The sequence below is a fragment of the Corvus hawaiiensis genome, chromosome 7 (assembly GCF_020740725.1).
Source record: "Corvus hawaiiensis isolate bCorHaw1 chromosome 7, bCorHaw1.pri.cur, whole genome shotgun sequence".
Lineage (NCBI taxonomy): Eukaryota > Metazoa > Chordata > Aves > Passeriformes > Corvidae > Corvus > Corvus hawaiiensis.
In genome coordinates, this window is record NC_063219.1 from 24,530,078 (window position 1) to 24,551,634 (window position 21,557).

Here is a 21,557-nt window from a genome sequence, read left to right on the forward strand (position 1 = left end):
AGGCTGAGCTGCAAACACTCCCAGGCAGCTGGGAGGCACGGCAGTGCCCACCTCTGCATGCCCAGATGGAGTATAAGTCCATGGGAGAAAGGCAGCATTCACAGACAGTGCCTCTCTCCTGGAACACTCAGTTCCCTCCTGCCCCTGTCCTGCTCCCATGGCCCGGGTGAACTCCCCCACCCCATTACTGAAGGGGTCTGGGAGAAAGAAGAGCCAAGGCAGAAAAGAACCTGGGGTGGTGGCAGGAACACCAGGAGGCAGGCAGGGACCACAGCCCTCACTTTGCTGCCCTGTGGGTGCAGGTGCAGGTGGTAGAGGGACAGGACAGTACAGGGATGTGCAGGGTGTCATTAACTCCAGAGATGACAGGCTGGTGACATATCCTCATGCAGCCGAGCGCAGTGCCTCTCCACAGCTGCTGACACCACTGACAGCTGCTCCCAGCCCCATGACACCGCAGGGACCGCCACATTCCAGGCACGGCCGGACTACTGATAGATACAGGGGGAGACACAGGCACATCTCCAGCCCCTGGCCCATCTCCAGCCCTTGGCCCTGCTCACAAGCTCTCTGTAGCCACTGCCACCGTTGTGTCTCAGCCGTGCCTGACCACAGCACCCACAGCATCTGCAGCACCTGCATCACCTGTGGTACCTGCAGCACCTGCTATCCAGCCCATCCCGGACAGAGGGGACGTGGCCACTGATTGTGACTGTGACCAGAGTGGGGGGGTTACCACCTGATTGCAGCTGCCCAGATGAATGCATCCAGCTCAATCAGAGCTGCACAGCCCTTCTGCATGCTGGGCACCTGGAATTAAACTTCTAATGAGCTGCTGGCTGGAGGGCCGGCAGTTAGTGATTAATCAGAGGCTCTACTCTGACAAGGCTGTGCCTCCTCTCCCTTCCTGCCCTGCGCATCCCAGAGCTTGCAGTCAGCAGTGACCAGTGTGTCCCCCAGCCCCTGTTCCCTGCCTGCCCAGCCATTATGGGCAGGGGACAGCCTGGTTCAGCTCTCCAACACAGAGAGGGGTCCCCAGCCCCCATGCCACTGAAACACAGTGCCCACAGGTCCTTCCAGCCTCTGGCTTTCCTGTCCCCCAGCTCCTTCTGCACTTGCCTTCCCCAAGCTGCAATCAGGTGAGAACCTTTTTTTCTGCTGGAAGAACACCTGTTGAGCCCAGCTGAGCTCAGCTGATGCTCATCATGTGCAGAGTGTGCTCGGGCTTCTGTCTGAGAGCCCAGAGATGGGCCAAGTGATCTGGAGGGTGTCTGCAGAGGGGCTTCACGAGGGTGACAGAGGAGGAGCAGCCATGCAGACAGCGACATCTCCTAAGGACAGAGCAGGCACATGCAAGAGCCCTGAGTCCCAGTGCATCAGGGTGCAGGTCCACTCCCCCCAACCCGAGCCCAGCAGCACAGCGCCATTTGAAACCGTCACCTCCAGCCTGCTGTGGCACAATGGTGGTATGGTGGGTGATGGCGCTGGCAGAGCCCTGCCTGTGCCTGGCATAGCGCACTGGGGCGTTGGGGAAGGCTTTGAAGCATGAGGAGGGGACAGCCATCCACAGAAAAGTGCAGGAAACTGCAGGGAAGCTACTCGACCTTGAGCCTGACTGCTCCCTGCTGGGACCCTTGATGGTCATGGCAGAGTCAGGACAGGGCAGGACATGGCAGAGGTGTTAGCACCCTCCTGTCCTTGCACCCTCCCTTAGCTGCATGTCAGGGCAGTGCCTGGGAGTAAAGGCCAGCGACTGTCAAGGAGCAGGTTGGAGAGGCATGTTTTCCCCTATTGCACAATTAATCATGAGAAGTTTTTCCTCCTTTCATGCATGAAACAGAATTTGGCAGGGCGCTCTGACCACAGGGACTGGCTGCATGCTCTCCAGTAAAAACCCAGTCACATCTGGCTAAGAAATAACCTCAGAGCATCCCTGTGTGTGCAGGTGGAGAGAGACAATGCTGGGCCAGGCAGGAAAATCCAGCGGGGCTTGGTCCACAGCCCCATATATACTAAACACCTTCATGTCCTGATGTTTGTTCCCCCTCCTCATGCCCCAGCACACACATGGCCATGCTGAGCTGTTGGTGCGTTCACCCCTGCCTGCAGGCCCTGTTATTCCAGTCGTGGACATATAAATGCCTAGGCAGGGACGTCCACCCTGTGGCAGCATCCCCTGTCTGGGCTCTCATCCCACCCTGTCTGCCTCCCCCTGCCCACTCCATCCACTAGCCTGGCTGGAGCCTCAGCCCATCCCTTCCCAGAGGGAAAGCAAGCTCAAGCCTCCCCAACAGCGTTCCAGTTATTTGTTATTGGAAAAAGGGGGAAATACGTTTTTCGACAATTATTGTTTTTTCCACCTGACTGGCTGCAAACTTGTTAATTTTTTTCTTTAATGTGTGAACAGTGTCGACAGCAGCTGCATGTCAAATGACTCTACGCCCTATCTGCGGGTCCCTGGCTGGCTTTCAGCACTCGCACCGCAAACATTGCCTTCTATAAATAAAGGCCTATATCTCATCAATGGCAGAACAGCAGAGCTTTATATAGTCATCTTACATAAAACCATCTCTCTTTATGGGCTTCAAACCATTTGCGTCACTTAGTGCAACTCCGTAAACCTCCTTCTCCAGACACTCCCTCATGGAGGGAGACCCAGCACGGCTGCCCCACGCCCCAGTGGGGAGCTGGGATCCCCGCTCTGCCTGGGGCTGTCCTCCAGTGCCTCCGCAGGGCCAGGTGGCAGCTGTGTCCTTGTTCCCCTGCCCCACAACCTTGGCACACACCTCCCTCCAGTCCGCCCAGCCTTGGTGCCAAGTGGCAGGATGGCAGCCGGCACTGCCAGGCGCTCCGGAGCTTGGGGATGGCTGGCCAAGGGCCAACATCACTCACCCTGCCCTTGTGACCCTGTCCCTGACACCTGTCCTGGGGCAATGCAGTCATGGATGCTGGGAACTGCTGCTCTGTCCTCAGTCACTTGGGAATCAGGGACTCGAGGGTGCAGGGTGACTGGGGACATGGTGCCAGGCTGGGGGGACAGGCCAGCTCACAGCAGCTCTGACATGTAGAGAACACAAGCCTGGCCAGTGGCTTTCCACCCCACTGCCCAGTGAGTGTCTGGTGTGGAGGACTCTGGGGGCTTCCCCCATGGCCACAGGACACAGGTCCCAGCCCCAGCCCACACACAGGCTCCTGCAGTCCCCATGGACCCTGGCTCCATATGGCAGAGCCTTCCCTCCGGCTCGCCGCAGGCGTGAGCCTGCACGCAGTGATGGTTCGTGGGGGGGTTGCGAGGGGGGCAGAGACTCTAGTGGGGCTGCAGCAATGCCGACCTGCAGGAGGCAGCCCACACCCCTTCTGGGACTGCAGGAGCCGGGTGGGTGGGGGGGGGGGGGGTGCGGGACAGAGCTGCAGAGACCGTGGTGACAAGCCTTCATTTAACTCCATGACATCCCAGCTGACTACCCCAGGTGGCTGGAGCCAGAAGGAGACCAGGATCCAACAGCATCATGGCGCTGGAGCCTGTGGTGCACTCTGACCCATGGCTGTCCCCAGTGCTGTCCATGGGACCCCTGCCACATAAAGGATGGGGTCACAGCAATGCCCTTCGGCTATGGGGCCATGTGGCATCCAACCATGCTGCTGGCACAGGGCACCTGCACTCCAACCAGCCCTGCCCCATGCCCAGCCAGCCATGCTGCACCCCACGAACCCCGCCGCCCCATCTGTCACCCTGCACCCTGTCAGCCCCACAGCCCTGTGCTCCCATCGCCCCACGGTCTCTCAGCCCTGTGGCCCCAGGCACCAGCTCCTGGAGCCAATCCCCTACCCGTGTCTTGTCCCCATCCCTCCCGCAGCCATCCGAGGCGCCCAGCCCCCTCTGCAGCCAGCAGTGCTGGAGGGGCACTGCCCCGCAGTCACCCCACGAGTGCCCTGGCCCCAGGGGCAGCAGCGTCCCCCCCACTCATCCTGGCACGTGGACCCAGCCTCATGGCACGTCCCACATCCCTGGGGAGACACACCAGGCGCGGGCGTTCTGGCCGCTGGCTCCCCCCGTATCGGAGACAGGCTTATTAAGTGTGTGATATTAAATTACCCAGATAAGAGCATAAGAGCTTTTAAAGTCAATTCATTAAATATAATTATGAAGAGAGCTTTTTTATGCTCACGGTGATCCGATCTCAATCAGGGAGACGGTGGGAAAGCCGTCGGCTCCTCCAGCATCTCTGCTCCCCCGCTGCATCGCCTCCGCACCCCCCTGCTCCCCCGCCTTGCCCCCCTCCTGCAGGGAGCTGGCACCTACGGCCATGGCCCTTGATGCCCACCCCACTGCCCTGGCACCCTCTCCCCATTGTTGCTGCTGGTGTCAGTGCTGGGGGTCTGCTCAGCAAAGGGGTGGGGAAGGGGAGGCAATGGGGGCAAGATGGTTGGGGCAGTGGCATTGGGGAGGAGGGCAGCAGGGTATGGAGATGTGCAAGGGCAAGAGGCAGGGGTCTGGGAGCTCAGTATAGGCTCTTCCCAGCCATGGATCCCCTTGTCCCCATGATCCAGTCCCCTCGCTGTCCCCTGCAGACCAGCCTCCTCAGAGACCTCATGATGCATCCCCACTCCCCGGGCAGGAGGGGTGCAGGCTTCCCTCCCATCCCACATTCATTAACTGCACTTTGTGACCAATTAATACCTGCCAACCTGTCCTGACCTGTGGCTGGATCCCTCATGTGCAGCCCAGGTGGCTACATGACAGGCCTTTGCACTGGGGCACCCATCTTGCTCCACACACCCCCAGCCACAGCCCAGGGTGCAGCTGCACATGGGGCTGCACCCAGATTTATTGGGGGAATCCATGAGGAAGTGGTGGTCCCAAAGATATCTCACGACCCCCACGCCAATAATGTCTCTCCAACCATCTGAAAGAGAGTCAGATTGCCAAGACACCTGCTTGTCCCCTTGTCACCCTGTCCCACCGTCATGAGGGGCTTTGCAGTGACACCCCTGGGTGCAGCCAACCCCTTGCTCTCCCACCACAGTATCCCAAAATCCCATTATCCCCAAATCCACAGACTTGGTGCCATAGCCCAGGCACCTGGCACAAGGAGTAACAGCATGGCTGGCAGGGAGCAAGGTGGGGTCTGCACTGGGGTCCCTGCAGAAGGCTTTGGTGGGGGCTGGTGGGAGCAGCTACCCGCTGCTGGGAGCTGCTGGACTGACATTTATTTTTAGACGTGAATTGTATAAATTAGCATTTCTCAGTGGATTAAGCAGAGGAATTGTGTAAAATTAAATGGCAACGAATTGCATTAAAGTCCCCCATTTTCTGGCACAAGCAGCATCTCGAGCTGTGCCCAGGCGGCTCATGTGTAACAGCACCGGAGATGCTGCTGCCGCTGCTCGGGACAGGAGCATGGCCAACCTGCGACATGTTTGCACCACCCAGGAGCCTGGAAATGCACAAGCACAGTGGCCAGACTGTGAGGATGGAGGGTTCCAGATGGGCTGTGAGCCCCTGGGTAGCTGGCTCAGGCACTGGGCTGGGACTGCAGGATGTGGATGCAGTGTGCGGAGTGCTGTGACCCAGATGGGCACAGATGGGCTCAGCTGAGCAGCTCACAGGCATGGGATCAGTGAGGGATGCTCCAGCCTCTCCTGGGCACTGACACCACCAGCCCCAGCCCAGCCAGTCCCTGCCAGGCGTGGCAGGACACCCATCACAGTCACAGCCATGCCACCCTCCAAATGGGATGATGTGCTGAGACCCGTATGGCACTGCCTGGCCCAAGAGCCACTCTGTGCCCCAACCAGGGCAGGTTCTGCAGTACCTGGAGCCCACAGAGCATCTGGGGGGCCCCCAGCTCACCCAGCCCTGCACAGGAGTACAGGGAAAATGGAGTGGTTGAATGCCAGGGGCTGAGCAGGCACCAGGCAGGGCAGGTGAACAACAACCAGTCCAGCTCTTTCACCCAGTAAAAATAGGCTGAAAATGTGACATTTATTAAGTACGATTCTGGTGGAAAGGTCAGAGAGTCCCCGTGTCAGGAGCAGTGGGAGAGCCTGGCTGGGAGGAGGCAGAGGTGACAGCCTGCTGCCCCCGCCCACCCCCTGAACCAGGATCTCTTGTGTGCATGTGGAATGCAGCTGAGGATGTTGCCCATCTCAGCATAGGGCTTCCCCCTCTGGGGTCTGCATGGGGTGCTGGGGAGACCCCTCACACTGCCCACATCCTGGGCAGGCAGGAGGCCTAGCTTGGAGAGCCGGGGCCAGTGCCAGCTCCGAGAGGCACTGCCAGCTCTCAGCAACCTCCCTGCTCCCCCCCAGCCTCCAGCCCCGGCACAACTGGCTTCGGCAGCCACACATCGCAAACAAAAGGCTTTTGACAACGAATGAGGTTTTGAGAAAGGCACTGGGCTCCTGCCCGGCCGCGAACGGAGCCTCCCGCTGCAGCCACCGCCGGCGAACAGGCGGGATGCTGCTGCCAACTGAGGGGGCCCCCTCCATGCCTTTCCTCCCACAGCCCCCAAACTCCTGCACACCCCATATGTCTGTCCCCCCATCCCCAAAGCACGGTCGGGAGGGCTCCCTCTTCCCTCAGTGCCACCCGACATGGCCAGAACTGGCCTCGGGTTGTGCCTGTACGGGAGTGCCAGGCAGGGAGGTTAGGGTGGGTGCAAACCACCCGCGGCAGCTCAGCCCCAGCCCCGTGGGGACACTTCCCAACCTCCTCCTCAACGGCATGTAAAGAGTGCCATTGATTTCCTGCACCGGCACCCTCAGCTCTGCCGTGCCCGGCACCCTCAACAAGGCATCCATCGGACACCGCGCCGGTGGGCACTGGGCAGTGCCCCCGGCCACGGCATGGACTGGGGGGCTGCGGAGCACGACGCAGCTCAGTGGGGTCAGAAGAGGCTCTACCAGGGCTCCAGCACGGCCCTCTAGCAGCCGGCACGGGGGGCACATTTGTCAGCGGGGCTGCAGGGAGCCTCGCTGCGGTTCAGGGCTGTCCCTGCTGCTGGGGAGATTTACAGCCCAGCCGGGCTTTATTACATGGAAGATGCTTACGCTGGGGATTTTTTTTTCCCAATAGTTTCTTAATTTGCTGTCCCATAAAGAATGTGGATTTGTGACGTTGAATAGGGGAAGATCATTTACCACTCACGGCTCTTACTTAAAGGATCCGCACGAGTTATTTATTGCGTGAGCACGGTCTGCAAGCAGTAGTGCGAGGGGACATGTTCCAGCCCCAGCGCTGCTCCTGCTCCCGGACAGGCAGTCGGCGGCAGCCCCACAGCTTGGCCACTTTCGTGCTGAAAACTTCCAGCGTCTGGACAAAGTCCACCTCAGGCCCAGAGGGAAGGAAAAACTCCAGCACTCCTGCAAACATGGCTGCAGGGAAAGCTCCTTCCCTTCTCCAGTATCGCCGGGGGACAGTCTCTGCTACAGAAGCCGCTTACTGTGGGCTGGGTGCCTGGGACCCCAAGCCGTTTGCCCTACTGGGATGCACTGCAGTCTGGGAGCCCTCCATCACTGCTAGGACATGCTGTGGCTCACACACTCGCCCACAGCAGAGGGGGTACAAAAGCTTTCTGAACACGAAGGCTCACATGGGAACCCAGAAATGGAACCAACAAAGCTTGGAGCTCCCCACCACATGAGCAGCCTGGATGCCCCTTCACTGGGGCCACAGCTACGAGGCACAGGAGTGCCCAAGCCCACACACCACAGCTGGGACGCAACCCGCCTGCCAAGAAGCCTGTGCTGTGTTTCAATTATTCCCAGGAGGCACAAGGGACCGATTTGGCTCAGGGAAAAGGAGTAGAAGGCTCCAGCTGCAATTGGTATGATGCCTTGACAGATCCCACTGCTGCCTGGCAAGGCTTTGGGACATGTTATGTGGTAGAGAGATGTATCACATCTTCACCCACCCCTCCCCACACCCATGCTCTGCAGCCTCTCCTGCCCCAGGTTCACCCCTTTGCTCCAGGCAAGTGAGAGGTGACAGGTACACCCCTTTCTGCTGACAGCCCCTGATGCCTCGAAGGCCAGGAAGGTTGAGCTGTGGACAGAGAGAGTGGAGGATTTAGGAGCCCTATACTCCCCTTCTTTGGCCATGAGCCTACGGGTCAGCTGGCACTAACCATTCTCATGCCTGAAACCTGCTCCAGTGCAGGGTGCCGGCACACCAGAGCCCGGCTGCCTGGGCATCCCCAGGGCATACTCGTAAGCAGATGAGGTAGGCAGGCCAGCTGGTCCTGCACGGCCACACGCTGAGAAACTGGGTCCCAGAGACTGTCCTGGCGGTCACCCTTCACTGCCACGCAGCACAGCGCATGCCACACACTCTGTCCATGCTATGGGAAGCTTGTACTGCCCCATCCACCTGAGCTGTGCCCTGCCAACCTCACAGTGTGGCTCAGCACACACCAAATCCCATTGCCATGCCGTGCTGCCGCCCAGCACAAGGCTGGGCTCGCTGCCTCCCCCACAAACCAAAGCTGGGCAGGATCCTCCAGGAGGACCCCAGGGCTGGAGCCAGCATGGCCAAGCCACGTGCAGGACTATCCAGCACCAGAGCTTCCTGCTCCAAACCCTGCTGAACCACACTGCTTCCCGGCAAACTCGAGCAGCTGGTGTACAGCAGGCACAGAGCGCAGCAAATCCCCAGGAGGAGTGGGGCTGCCCCCCCGCTGTCCCCCGCTCCTTCCCACTCCACTGCAGTGCCCCATGCCGCCACCACCACCCCCCCGCACAGGGCAGCCCCCCCCGAACGTCTCTTTCCCAGGGACAGCATCACTCTGCACATTGAGCAGGCATTGTACCTATGGGCACGAAGTGAAATGGAACATGCTGCATCAGCCATTTCCAGCCCCACGGAAGCCTCCTCTCTTGCCCAGTATCCTGCACAGCCCATGGCATCACACCCCACTCCCCGGCACGGAGCGGGGTCCGGCTGGCAGCACAGCTCCTAAGAAGGCAGGAGCCAGCTGAGCAGTAGCCCCTGGCAGCCGTAGGAGAGAGGCAGCTCATTTCCAGAGTCATTAAGGTCTGAAAAGGGTCCCATCAGGTATTCTGCCCGTTCAGCACATTTATTTTCCCAAACCACAGCGGGGATTTGTGATTCCAGGCTCAATATTGGTGAGAGCTACACACTGGCGGCGGTCGGCCAGGGGCTCGCTGCCTGGGCAGACTGGGCGCTGCTCGGAAGAGGCCCTGCTGCCAGTCCCGGGCAGTGAGTGGGCAGCCCCGGGCAGTTCCCCGCTCGCTCGCCTGTGGCCGTGCCTCCAGAGCAGAGCCGCTCGGCGTTTGTGCTCGGCATGTGCACACGTGCGTGTGCAATGCCGGCAGCCTCCGCATTTACACACATCCCAGTGCTAATCCCCCAAATGCAGAAAGGTTCCCCTATGTGCCAAGGTGTCTCCGCCTGCCCCTCTGCTCCAGCCCCTCTCTCTGAGTAAAGCACCCTGCGTCAGGGCACTTTGATCCGGGGGAAGAGCAGGCTGGAGCAGGACTCTATGCCATAGCTTTCCCCCCACCCGCTGCACACCCACCCTGGGGACCGCTGAACCCTGCTGCTCACCCACTGCGGCTCCTGCCCGCGAACCCCTCAGGCACAGACCTGCCGACAGCCCAGTCCTGTGGCGCAGAGCCCTGCTGAGAGCTCCCACGGAGGATCCTCTCCCTCTCTCCATGTGAAACTTGGAGGGAAACTCAAACAGAGAGAGATGCAAACTTCAGCAGCCAGAGTGAGCCAGGGTGCCCTACTCCGGTGCGACGCGGATGGGTGGGTGCCCCCCGTGCCGGTAGGGGCCCCTAGGGAAGCTGAGCCAGGTGTGCACTCACCACAGTGAAATCACGGGATGAGCAGTTCTCGCCGCTGAAGTTGCAGCTCTTGAGCATGTCGTCGAGCTGGTGGCCGGTGCGGTTGACAATGTCAGCCATGTCGGGGTCAGGGTAGAGCAGGTCCGTGGCCTTGTGACCATCCCGGTCCTTGGGGGGCAGCCCAGTCATGTTGGCCAAGTGGAAGATGTCGGCGTCGGTGAGTGCCGAGTGGCGGTAGCGGTTGATGTTGCAGATGGTGATGGCGGGGAAGACCATCTCGCGGATGGCCTCCTCGTCCAGGGCCATGACGTGGGGGTGCTCCAGGTAGAGCAGCGCTGACTTGGCTGCCTGGTAGAGGAAGAAGGCGAGCGAGGCCAGGAAGGCAAATGCCCAGAGGGTCTGGCGCAGGCCCAGCCGTCCTGACCGGCAGATGTGTCCCAAGCCGTGCAGCGTGCTGGTGCTGGCAAACGTGGCCAGATCTCGGGAGCGGGGCCGGGCAGGCTCCTCGATCAGGCTCTCCTTGTCCCCTTCTTCTTTCTCCTTCTGCTTCTCATCCTCTTCAGCAAATTTGATTTTACACACGATCTCAATCGGCATCTGCCCCGTGCAGCTGGTGTGCCCAGCCAGCGAGCTGCCCCCTGGCACAGGCGCCAGCCGAGAGCCCGGCCAAACGCTGGGAGGGGGTTCGGGTCCCCCCCAAGCCCCAGCACGGCACCGGGAGGGCCGAGCCGTCTCGGGAGGGAAGCGCAGCCCCTCTCAGCAGCTCCGAGCCGTTGCTTCCCTCTTGTCTCACTAGTCGATCGTCTCCTTGTGCCTTCGCTTATCAGCACAAATACAGCTGTCAAAAACCCCTCTCTCTCCTCTCCCTCGCTCTGTCTCTCTGCCTCTCTCCTTCGCTCCTCTCTGGTTAAGACCCCAGCAGATACAGGCAGCATTTAGGCATCATGTGCTAATAAAATCCAGGGAATACTTAATAATTCAAGACATGTCAACATTATTTCATCGTCAAATAAAGAGCAAGCGTCAGAGAAAAGAGGCAGCGTGAAGGGCCCGGCGCCTCCGGGGCAGGGAGCCACGCTGCGCCCGCTCCCCAGCCCCGGCCCCGAAGTGCTGCCGGAGCCACTTGTTTGAATGGCTCGGGAGCTGCCGGAGCCGAGCCGTGCCGAGCGGAACCGAGCCGCGCCGCGCCGTGCGATGCCGAGTCGTTCGTGCCGCGCCGCGCCGCGCCGTGCGATGCCGAGCCGTGCCGAGCCGTGCCGAGCCGTGCCGTGGCGGGCGGGGCACGGAGCCTGCCCCCCGCCGTCGCCGCTGCCGCCGCGCTCTCCGCCTGGCCCCGCCGTGCCCCGCCGGCCCGTGCGCCCCGGGGCAGAGCGCGGCGCGGCTCGGCGGGGGCGGGCAGCCTGCGGGCAGCTCGCCCGGCGGCCCCCTCCTGCTCGCCCGCCTGCGGACTCCTCCTGCCTCGGCGGCTCCCTGGCCGTTAACCGCCTCCCTGCCGCGGCCCGCCGCGACCCACGGCGGCCAGCGCCGAGTCCCGGCCGTCCCGGCCCCGGCCCCGGCTATCCCGGCGGGATCCAGCCGGCAAGACGCCGCCAAAGCGGGCCTGAACACGGGGCGCCAGGGGTGCACTTTCCCGTGCCTCCCCCCGCCCCCGCCGTGCTCCTCGGTGCCCTGGAACCAGGAGGGCGGCAGTATCGCCACCCGCGCCCCGTGTCCGCCGCCCCTCTCTCCACTGCGCTCGCTGTGCACCCGAGAGGGGCTCCTCCGGCTTCATTTCTGCCCCTCTTCCTTCTCTCCCTCGCTGCTCCTCATTGTCCCACGGCAGCGCACAAGAAGTGAGGGGCACCACAGGCAGTGACCAACTCTGCTAGAAAGGCTGAGCCGGGGTAGCCCTCACCCTGTCCTGCCCTGCTGAGCCCTTGCTCCTCCTGGGGTCTGCTCCCTCCAGGGCACGCTCCCGTCGACCCTGCGCACAACCCCAAGCAACACCCAGCCCCCGTGGCAGCACTGCCCTGCCGGCAGCGTGAGAAGCAGGGCGTCCTCCTGCCCCGTCGTGCCCATGGCAGTGGTGCTCTGCCTGCGTGGCTCAGTCATGAGGTGATGGGTTCACCTTGAGGCACGAACCACATAGCACCGAGGTCTGTCTGCTCTCGATGCACAACACCTCTGCCAGCAAGTTTTGATCTCTCCCAGCTTCCTGCCTTCGTTTCACCAGCTGGTGATGGAGGGTTTGCACAGCTAAAAAGGCTGAACCAACCCCCTGTCTCACAAGTCGAGCAACCCTCTGTGATACTGCCTTGTGGCACAGTGATGGGGGAAACACCAGCTTCTTGTCCCCAGAACAAGCCCAGCATTGGTTACCTCCCCCAGCAGACATGGCTCTGCTGAGAAGGTGCGTGCCTGGCAGGGAATCCAGGGTCTCCGGAGGACAAGTGATGAGACAGCCGCCCATGAGCGCGACAAGAGGCCTCGCCTCTCCTCGGGGACTGCGCTGCAGGTCAGCATGACCTTCACTGTGCTGCCAATGCCAACGGCAAAGCTTTCCCCAGTCGTCCGGCAAGTGCACACGCATCTTCAATCTTCCCATTGATCTGTGCATGGCACACATGTTTCTGCCTCTGTGTGGGTCAATACAGCATGATAGGCTGCCTCCGGCAAGGAGCACGCACAGCCCCAGCCGCCTGTTTCTCCCTGCCCAAGGGATGCAGCATGCACGTGCCAGCCCTGCACCCCCAGCTCGGAAGGGCACGGTGGGAGTGGGCTGGGCAGGTGACCCAAGCACTGCTGCCACCACAGGTGCCCCAGCCACATAGCCACCAGACCCCAGTTGCTGCCACAGGGACGCTTGGCCCTCTGGGGGATGCTTGGCCCAGCAAGGACCATGGGCAGAAAGGGCCTGATCCAGTGGCAAGGAGTTTCCATGGAGCCAGGCAATGGCCAGCCCTGGGTCGCTGGTCTGCAGAGCTGGGTGCGTAGTCCCTGCCCGCACCTCTCAGGTGCTGTGGTGGTGAGGGACATGAGGGCATGGACCTGCCAGGCAGGTCACCCCATAAGCGCAGACCCTGAGGTACAAGGCAAACTGAGCTGTGCGAGTGTGGGACAAGTTGGAGCCCAGTGTCCTGTGTGCTGGACAGTCATGGCATGGGAGCAGGACTGTCTCTTGGCTCCCCACAGGACCCTATCTCCCGTACCAAGGGGAACACATACCCCTGCTTTCTCTGGCCATCTTCAGGTCTATTACCAACTGCCACCTGGACTGGGGACATATCTCAGCACTGTCCCCACAGCATGATCCCCTCCTGTGTGGCCAAAGAGGTAAGTCCTCTCCTGTCTCCTTTCCTGGCTCTCCTCCCCTGTTGTACTCTGCTTCTGCCTGCCCACCCAGCAAGGACAAATGGGTGTTGGGGGCTCACCCCCTTGCAGGATTACCCAAGGCTAGAGTGCAGCCAGGATGGGTTGGGATCAAGCTGTGCCCAAGTGAGTGGCACCCATAGCACAAGCCCCATCCCCAGCTGCAGCTGCAGGCCTCCTACAAGCCATGGAGAGGAGAGGACTATGGCTTCACAGCCAGGGAGCTCTGGAAGAGAGAGAGCATGCTGGGAGAGACTGGGATGGAGGTGCAGGGAGTGGGGAAGCTGCATGGCTTGGGAAGCTGGGCAGCAGGGCTTAGGGACTGCTTTCTACTCACGGCAGACAAGGCAGAAAATCAAGCATGAGCTAGGAATGGCTGTGGCTGCCCCTTTGCCAACATGTCTGCAGGTCCCCAAGGTTCCACACTGGAGCCTCTCACCTGTGGCTGAGTGCCTGCACATGGGGGACATGAGGCCACACAGGGGGACTCTGTGGTGTGTAGTGGGGCTCATGTGCCCCTTCATGGAGCCACATGCAGCTACAGAGTCTGTCTGCCCACTGATGGTCCCTCATCCAGTCCTTGGATATGATGCTAACAGTCAGGAGAAGCACAGTGCCCTGGGCTCCAGTGCTGACTTCCCCAGACACCGTGCAAGCAAGCCAACAGGGTGGGAGAGCCAGCCAAGGGCTTGCCAGCAGATTGGGAAAGCGGAGTCCCTCCTGCTTACTCCTGTGCCCCCCAGCCAGGGGAATGCTGATCATCAGGGACTTGGCACAGGGCCCATGTACTACACTCAGATGATGGGGGCAGGCTGCGGGTGCTGGGGAAGACAGGACTGGAATTCGAAATGATGTTGACAAATCGGAGAAATGGCCTGAAAACAATCAGATACAATTCAAAAGGACAAGCACCAAGAGCTGGGCTGGGGAGGGAAGCAAATCTGCCCAGCAAGCAGAGGGCGAGCAGCTGGAGGGCAGGGCTGCCAAGCAGGCAGGATGGCAGCACAGAGCCCAGCTCAGCAGTGGGCAGCAACATCAGCTTGTCTAACACCAAACCCCAGGACAATCCCGGATGGATAAACAAGGCATGCAGAGGGGCGGAACCCTAAGGCAGGACATGTTCTGCAGGTGCAGTTATCTGTGTGAGCAGGAGCTGTGTTTCCAGATGCCCAGCAGCCAGGCAGATGCTTGGAAAAGCAGCTGGGAGTTAGGAGAAAATAGGAGAAACCTCACTCATTTGGGATATGGGGTCTATCAGTTTAATATGGGATGTCTCACAGCCCTGTAACTGCACTGAACTCTGTGAATAGGACAACGTTGCTCAGAGCTGCGTGAGAAGGAGAATAATTCGTGAGGCATCTGAAGTGTTTGCTGGTGACAAGGCCTTACCAGGAACCCTGTGTCTGGTCCAGGACACACAGCAAGAAAAATCCAAACTAATTGTAAAGAGTAGAGAGGATAGCAATAACAGAGAGCAGTGATGGAGGCTGGCTGCAGACACTGGAGATTTGGGTGAGAGCAGAGGAGGTTAAGAGGCTGCATCCATGGACAAAATAACTGAGCCCCCATGGAGAGGGCTTTCTACAACGTCAGCATTCTGATACACCATATAACACAGCAGGAGATAGGTGAAATCTACACATTGGAGAAGCTGGCCCCACAGTCTGGAGGGATGCTTGGTGAACCTGACCCTGCTGTGGTACCCTCCAGCACCCTCACGGTGATTCATCCCCTCCAAGACACAGGCACTGGCTGTTTCTATTCTTAGCCCAGTCTGGATGAGGGTTTGCTTGTGATATCCCTTTCTTGCCACCCAGCCGATGGATTGACTCTTTTCCATACCAAGACCCGAACTCCCACTGCACTCCAGCACTGGTGCTGTGCTGTGAGCTCACCCTCCCAGCCAGCTTGCGGGACTGTGGCTCCTCAGGAGGGACGCAGGGGATCAGCCCAGGGCACCGAACAGTGGTGGGGGCAGCCCAGGAGGGTTGGGGACACGGGTGACGGGACAGTTACAGACCTGGGTGGTCAGTCGGCAGCTGTCCAATGGGAGACCCCAATCAGGGAGCTCCCACCTGATACTCTGCTAGGCCAAACCGGCCTGGACATGGATCCAGCTTGCTGAGTGCTTCTACTGCCAGCCCAAGCCCATGAGCTGGCTGCGATGTCTTCCTCGCCAGCTCCTCACACTCCAGAGTTGGCGCTGGCCACGGCCCCATGCCCAGAGGGAAGTGGATCTGGGGCAATCATTAATTTTGATCTAATTGAAGGGAACGTGACTGCGGAGCCCAGCTGGCCGCAGCACTCAGCTCTGCCTCATGCAAGTTGTATCCTCTGAGACCCTTGCAAACACGTTGGCGTAACAAGAACAGCCTCCTTCCATGGCCTCCCTGGCATGCTGCCGGCGCCTGCCCAGCAGGTCAGGCTCTGCAGCAAGGACGGCAAGTGCCTTGGCTGTGGGGAGATGTGGGATGACAAGATGTCCACTCCAATTACAGGAGAGCAGGGCTGGCGACAGTGTGATGAGCATGCCAGGCATCACTGCCTGCTGTGGAGCTGGCTGTGGGGGGGCCACAGGAGCAGTAATGCTGCCTGCACCCCACTTGCTGAAACCTCTGCACCATCCTCCTGCACCCACTGGGAGTGGTGGGGCTGGGAATGGCGGGAGGGGGCTGTACACACCAGGGTAGGAGCAGAGCCATTGATTTGAGCACTGTTACCAGCTGCATGGTGCTGGGATGGGGAAGATGGCAGCTCCAGTGCTGCAGACCAGCCTCACTGGTGGTCCTGGTCCCAAGTTTAGCCCACTGTAGCAGATGACAAGTCCACCAGGGCCAGCAGATGCATGGGAGATACAGCACCCCATTAACGCACTGACCCCATTTACGTAAACTACCCCCATTAAACACGATACCTTATTAAATGCTTTACCCCAATTAAGAGCAATACCTTAATTAATGCAACACCCCAATTAAAGACAACACTCCCATTCAATTTATTCCTTCATTAAGCGCAAAACCTCAATTACAAAGTCTCTTCTGTAAGCTGTGTGCATGAGCTCACACAAGGTGCCCTGGACACCTTTTGCTGCTGCCAAGATAACAACACTGAGTTTATGTGGCTGTTGGGTTCCTGCCTCCAGGAATTTAAGGAGTGGGTTTCAGTAGGATCTGGGTGTAGGAGCATCTGTTTGATGGCTGAGAGGACAATGCCTGCATCAGAGCTGGGTTAGATCTCATGGCCACTCAATGGGATAACGGGTCCAATCCCTGCCTGATCATGGGAGAAAAGAGTTTGCACTGAGCTCAGGCTGATTCCATGGTATTTAACCCTGGTGACCAGTGAGACCTCACTTATCACCCTCCAGAATTCCTCTTCCCAGAAATGCTCACCCAGCCAGCTCTTGCCCCTGTGCCCAGGAAGAGGCAGCAGGCAGTGGACGCTGAGGGTTCCCACTCACACACAGCAGCCCCTGCTTCTGGTCTCCATCTGAGACTGCCCCCATGCCACGGATCTGCACTGCCCTGGCTCTGCCAGGCTGAAAGCCAACAGCCCCTGTCCATGTTCTGCTCTGACCCTGTCGGTACAAACTGCCCCCAAACTGATCTGGCCACTTGATCGCACTGCACAAACATTCTCACTGAGGAAAAACACATCTAAAAGCCTCCCAAACCCATGCAGAGGAGCAAAACAGAGTCCCCTCCCCAGAAGGATGCCCAGACATTTAAGCACAGAGGGTGTTCAGCATCCGCAGGAGGATGCTCAGTCCAGCACCCATCTCCTGACTCCCGATCTGGCAATGCTCGCTGGCCCGTGACCAGCAGGAGGTCAGGCTCGGCTGACGCTGCCCTCCAATCCCGAGTGGGAGGAGTGGAGGAAATGGCCTCACCGCCCTCAGAGCATCCCCCACGGCTGGAAAGGCTGTCGCAGACGTGACCAGGGAGTGGCTGCATGGCAGCAGGAGCCCTGGCTCTGTGCATGGGCAATGGGATGTGCACAGTCCCTCCTGCCCTCAGCACTGTTAGGAAGGGGAAGGCACCCTGGGAGCCATCGCTGCAGCGTGCAGAGACAGCCATTTGGTTTTATAGGTTTTTATTGCTGCAGCTGGTTGGTCCTCCCTTCTCCCTGCCATCTTGAGGAGGGCAGCCAGGTAGGCTGGCACATGGCTACACTGTGCTGAGCAGCTTGGCAGTAGGGCACCCTCCTGGGGTGCCACTGGGCTTGCACTGCTAGCAGAAACACCAGCATGGCAGGGAAATGGGCTCAGCACCTGGCTGGGACAGTCCCCAGCACTATTTCCCTCACAGCCCCTCTGTCCACAGCCTGAGACCCCCCGCCTCCACCACTTGTCACCTGCCTGGTGGTTTATAAAATTTTAAAGGTAATGGTGTAATAAACTCCAATAATTATATTGCAGCTGCACCAGGGTATCCTGGGATGAATACATTACGGGAGCTGCAGCAGTTAGGCAGAGAGGGCAGCACTGGGAGATGCTCCAGCCAGTGCAGCCAGAGATGGACAAACTTCACCCAGTCCTGCTGTGAGCAGGACAACCCCCTGCTTAACTCCCTCCCAAGCAACAACTGAGTAAAGGTGACTGGAGGGCAGGCAGCTCACCATAGCCGCAGTCCTCCCTGATCACAAGGCAGGCCAGGAGGCTCTCAGGGAAAAAGATTTGGGAGGAGCTTGAGCCCCTAAGACAGCCTACCATCAGTTTCTGGGATGGATGAACTGGACTGAGCCTGGAGGACCACCCTGCATCCAGCTGTGGGCAGCCTCCACAGCACTGGGCTCCATGCTTGGGTGAGCCCCAGCCACCATGTGCAGCCCCCAAGCACCAGCTGGGTATCCCTGTCCTGCCTCGGCATCGCCAGCCCTGGCACATCCCCATCAGGATGCTGGCATGCACAGCTGCAGGCATGGGTTGGGCTGCTGCTGAACACGGCTGGCACAGCTGGGATGTCATCTCACAGCCAAGGGGACATGCCAAGAGCTGTGCCACATAGGAGAGGCAGTGTGCAGAAGGATGTAGCCTTGTTGTGGTGTGCAGGGAGGATGAGAGTCCCATCCCACCCCAAACAGCCCTGACCCTGCACCAGGGAGCAGGTCTCTTGTGTGCTGGCATGAGAGTGGAAGGGTCATGAATGCTGCAGGGCTGAAGGCCAACACAGCAGTGTCAGGAAGCCCATCACCAGGTTCTTCAGACACCTCTGGAGAAGTGCAGCCTGCAAGTAGCCCCAGTGCAGGGCACGGGAAGTGCTGGCACTCCAGGAGCACTCACACTGGGCAGCACCCCACTCCTCCATCCCTTCTCTGGCCCTGAGGGATGAGAGAAGCTGGATGGAAGCGTGCCCAGCCAGCGAAGCATGCGGATCAGCTCTTCATGCTCTGAGAGACATCATTCAGCAGCTCCCTCATGCTCAGCTGTGCCCTCAGGCCCCATCCTGCCCTGACCCCTGCAGTCATTGGCACCTGGTGCTGGGTCAAGCACCCTGTGGCTCCTTCTGTCCCATCTGCAGTAGTTCACCAAGGCAGCTCCTGCTTCCCATTTGGCTTTCCTAAAAACAACAGAGTCGTAAACTGTCAGCAGAGCTGCCTCAGCACAGCAATAGGGCTGAGGTTTTAAATGCACCCAAGTCAGGAGGCTGGGAGTTATGGTTCCCCAGGCAGCCATAGCTCAGCTGCACGGTGCCCATGACGGTCCTGTGCGTGCACAGCCGTGCGCCATGGGCAAGGGGCAGAGTTAGTGTTACCATGGGAACCATCGCTCCCCATTTTCCAACATTTGTGTGATTAAAACCTCAACCTCAATGCCATAGCTCCACTGATGGCATATATGGTGAAGGCACCCTGCCTGCCCTCCTCAGGCTGCTGGGCAAACAGGCTGGGAGGCAAGCCCAGGACTGCCCCTGCCCCTTGGTGGCTGGTGGAGATGTGGTGGACAGACTGGGTCTGAAAGGTGAATGGGAAGTCAGAGACAGTCACTGGGAAGTGGACCCTGGACTGAGGGTCACCACAGGCACAGCGCACATCTGGGCACTGAGCACACTGCATGGGCCATGAGTGCGGATGGCAAGGCGAGTGCCACCTGGCTGTGAAGCACATGGCAAACACGGCACATGCTCTGCGCGCCAGGGATTGAGGAACTGGTGCCTTCAGCACCCTGTGGGCTCCAAACCCCAGGCATGCGGCTGGCATCAAGTGCATGTTGCAAACTCCAAACACTTCATTGGTCTTCATCTGCAGCATACTGCAAACAGGGAAAGCATCCGACTGCTGAGCATCCTGGAAGCGTCGACCCCAAAGGTGAACTGGGCCACTGCAAACGTGACACCATCAGGCACCAAGCGCCAGCTCCCTGCAAACTGGCAGCTGATGCTGAGCACTGAGGGCACTGCCAATGCCACATGTGCCACAGACACTGAAAACTCTGGACATGGGATGCATGACGGACTGTGAGTTCTGGAGTGAGCCTCAACAGGGACAGTACAGGCTGGTGGCACTGCTAATGCAAGAGCTGGTGCTAGCAGTGCACACAGTGTACACAGCTGCTCCAAAGCAGGCCAGTTCTGGTACCAAGCACAGGCTGGATAGCAGGAACACCACTAACACTGTGCAGCAAACTGTAAATGGCAAAAGCATCAGGAACCTTGTGCTGACTGCACCATGGGCTGCACTTACAGAGCACACGTGAGTGAGCAGTGCACTGGGCAGTGGGGCAGGATGCAGGGCAGGCACACACACCTGCGGGAGTGAGGAGTGCGCAGGCACGGGGGCATGCTGTGGGCACCAAGGCTGAGCCCGCTGCGAGCACTGCACATGCACTGGCACTGGGCACCAACCACAGTGCCAGCAGTCTGCTGTGAACACTCATCACACCACAGGAATCAAAACACTGAGCACACCGCGGAGAGCCGGCTGGTGCGAGCATGGGCTACGCTGCAAATGCCAAGCCGAACAGACGCCAGGTACACCTTGACTGGAGAGATTGCTGAGCGCTTGGCAAACATGAAACCACAGCTGACACCAGGCACTGAAGGTGATGAAAACATCAGCAGCAGCGGGGCGCACACCCTGAGCACACTGCGTATGCCGAGCGCTGCTGACGCTGACTGTGAGGGCTGTGTAAATAACAATGATGCCACAGGTATTAAGTGCTGAGCACTCTGCAATTATCAAGCAAACTATGGGCATCAAGCGTTGCACCACCACGACTGCAAACACATTGCAGGCACCAATTTGACAAATACACACCTGATAACAAGCATGTGGCTGGTGCTGACTGCACCGAAAAGAGCGTGCGAGTGTGGGTACAGAGTGCCACGGGCTATTGCATACACTGAATCTGGTGCAGGCACTGGGAATGCTGCACACATCAGCTCAGGCATTGTGTGCATTGCAAATACCCAATATAGATTGGGCACTGAATGCCAACGAAATCCTTCACTGGCTCCTAGCTATGTGCTGTGCTATAAATAAGAAATGTGCCAAGTCACCACCCTCTAAATGCGTTGCAAACACCAAGAGGATGCAGACACCACGCAGTCTCATGCCGACCATCAAGGACTGGTCATGCTGCAGCCAGCCCTCTTCCTGTGCCAGCCTCAAAGCCCACCGACAGGAGCAGCTCCTCCAGGTGCTGCAAATGCCAGAGTTGGTGGCACCTAGCACTGGCACACCACAGGTCACAAACCCACCGTGGGTGGGCATCAGCAACTAGGGTGAATGCAGCCCAGCCTGGAACTGCCAGCCCTGTGGTTCCCCCACACCAGGGCGTGTGGGTCCCGCCTGTCTCTTGGGGAGCGACAGCCATGCAGTAGTGCCAACAGTGCGGCGTGTGCCGGTGTGCTCAGGGCCTGTTATTTCATTTTCACTTGTCCCATCCCATTAGCACAGCTGTCTGCCACCAGAGAAGGGAAAATTGATGCTAAACGGGATATCAATTTATCATGGAGTGTGTCACCCGCCGCACGGCTCTGCCAGCCGAGCAGCAGAGACGGGCTGCACCAGCCAAGCAGCACCTGTAATTAACAGCTCGTCAGCCTCCCCCGCGCGCTGCAGCCCGGGCACCAGCTGGCGGGTGTGGTACGGGAATCCCAGCTGCGGTGCCACCGTCCACCCCTGGCCGGGACCCCAGCATCACTCCTCAGGGCCATGTGTGCCCACCTCCCAGCCAGGGACAGAGGCAGTTAGCAGGCTGCATGTGAGTGTGCCGGGGATGCCAGCTTGAGGGATGGCTTGGAAAGCCACCTTAGGGAGAGAGGTTTGCTCCCTGCCCCAACCCTGCCTCAGCCGTTTTCACCCCTGCCTTGATCCCTCACTACTGAGGTGTCCCAGCACAAGGCAGAGCTGTAACTCATGTGGTGACGGTGCCCAGTGAGTAACGAGCTGGGAGCCCG

The 21,557-nt window shown here is 59.5% G+C and overlaps 1 protein-coding gene across 2 annotated transcripts in view; it reads right to left on the reverse strand.

Moving 5' to 3' along the window:
- ASIC4 (acid sensing ion channel subunit family member 4) overlaps positions 1–21,557 on the reverse strand; it is a 63,035-nt gene that overhangs the window by 17,818 nt on the left and 23,660 nt on the right. The window contains exon 1 of one of the 2 annotated variants that reach the window (XM_048308663.1): positions 9,832–11,022. The exons of the other annotated variant lie outside the window; for it this stretch is intronic. Coding sequence (XP_048164620.1) covers positions 9,832–10,407 — 576 coding nt within the window. The 5' untranslated portion in view covers positions 10,408–11,022. Of the gene's footprint in view, positions 1–9,831; positions 11,023–21,557 lie in introns of those variants that run through there. 2 annotated transcript variants of the gene reach the window in all.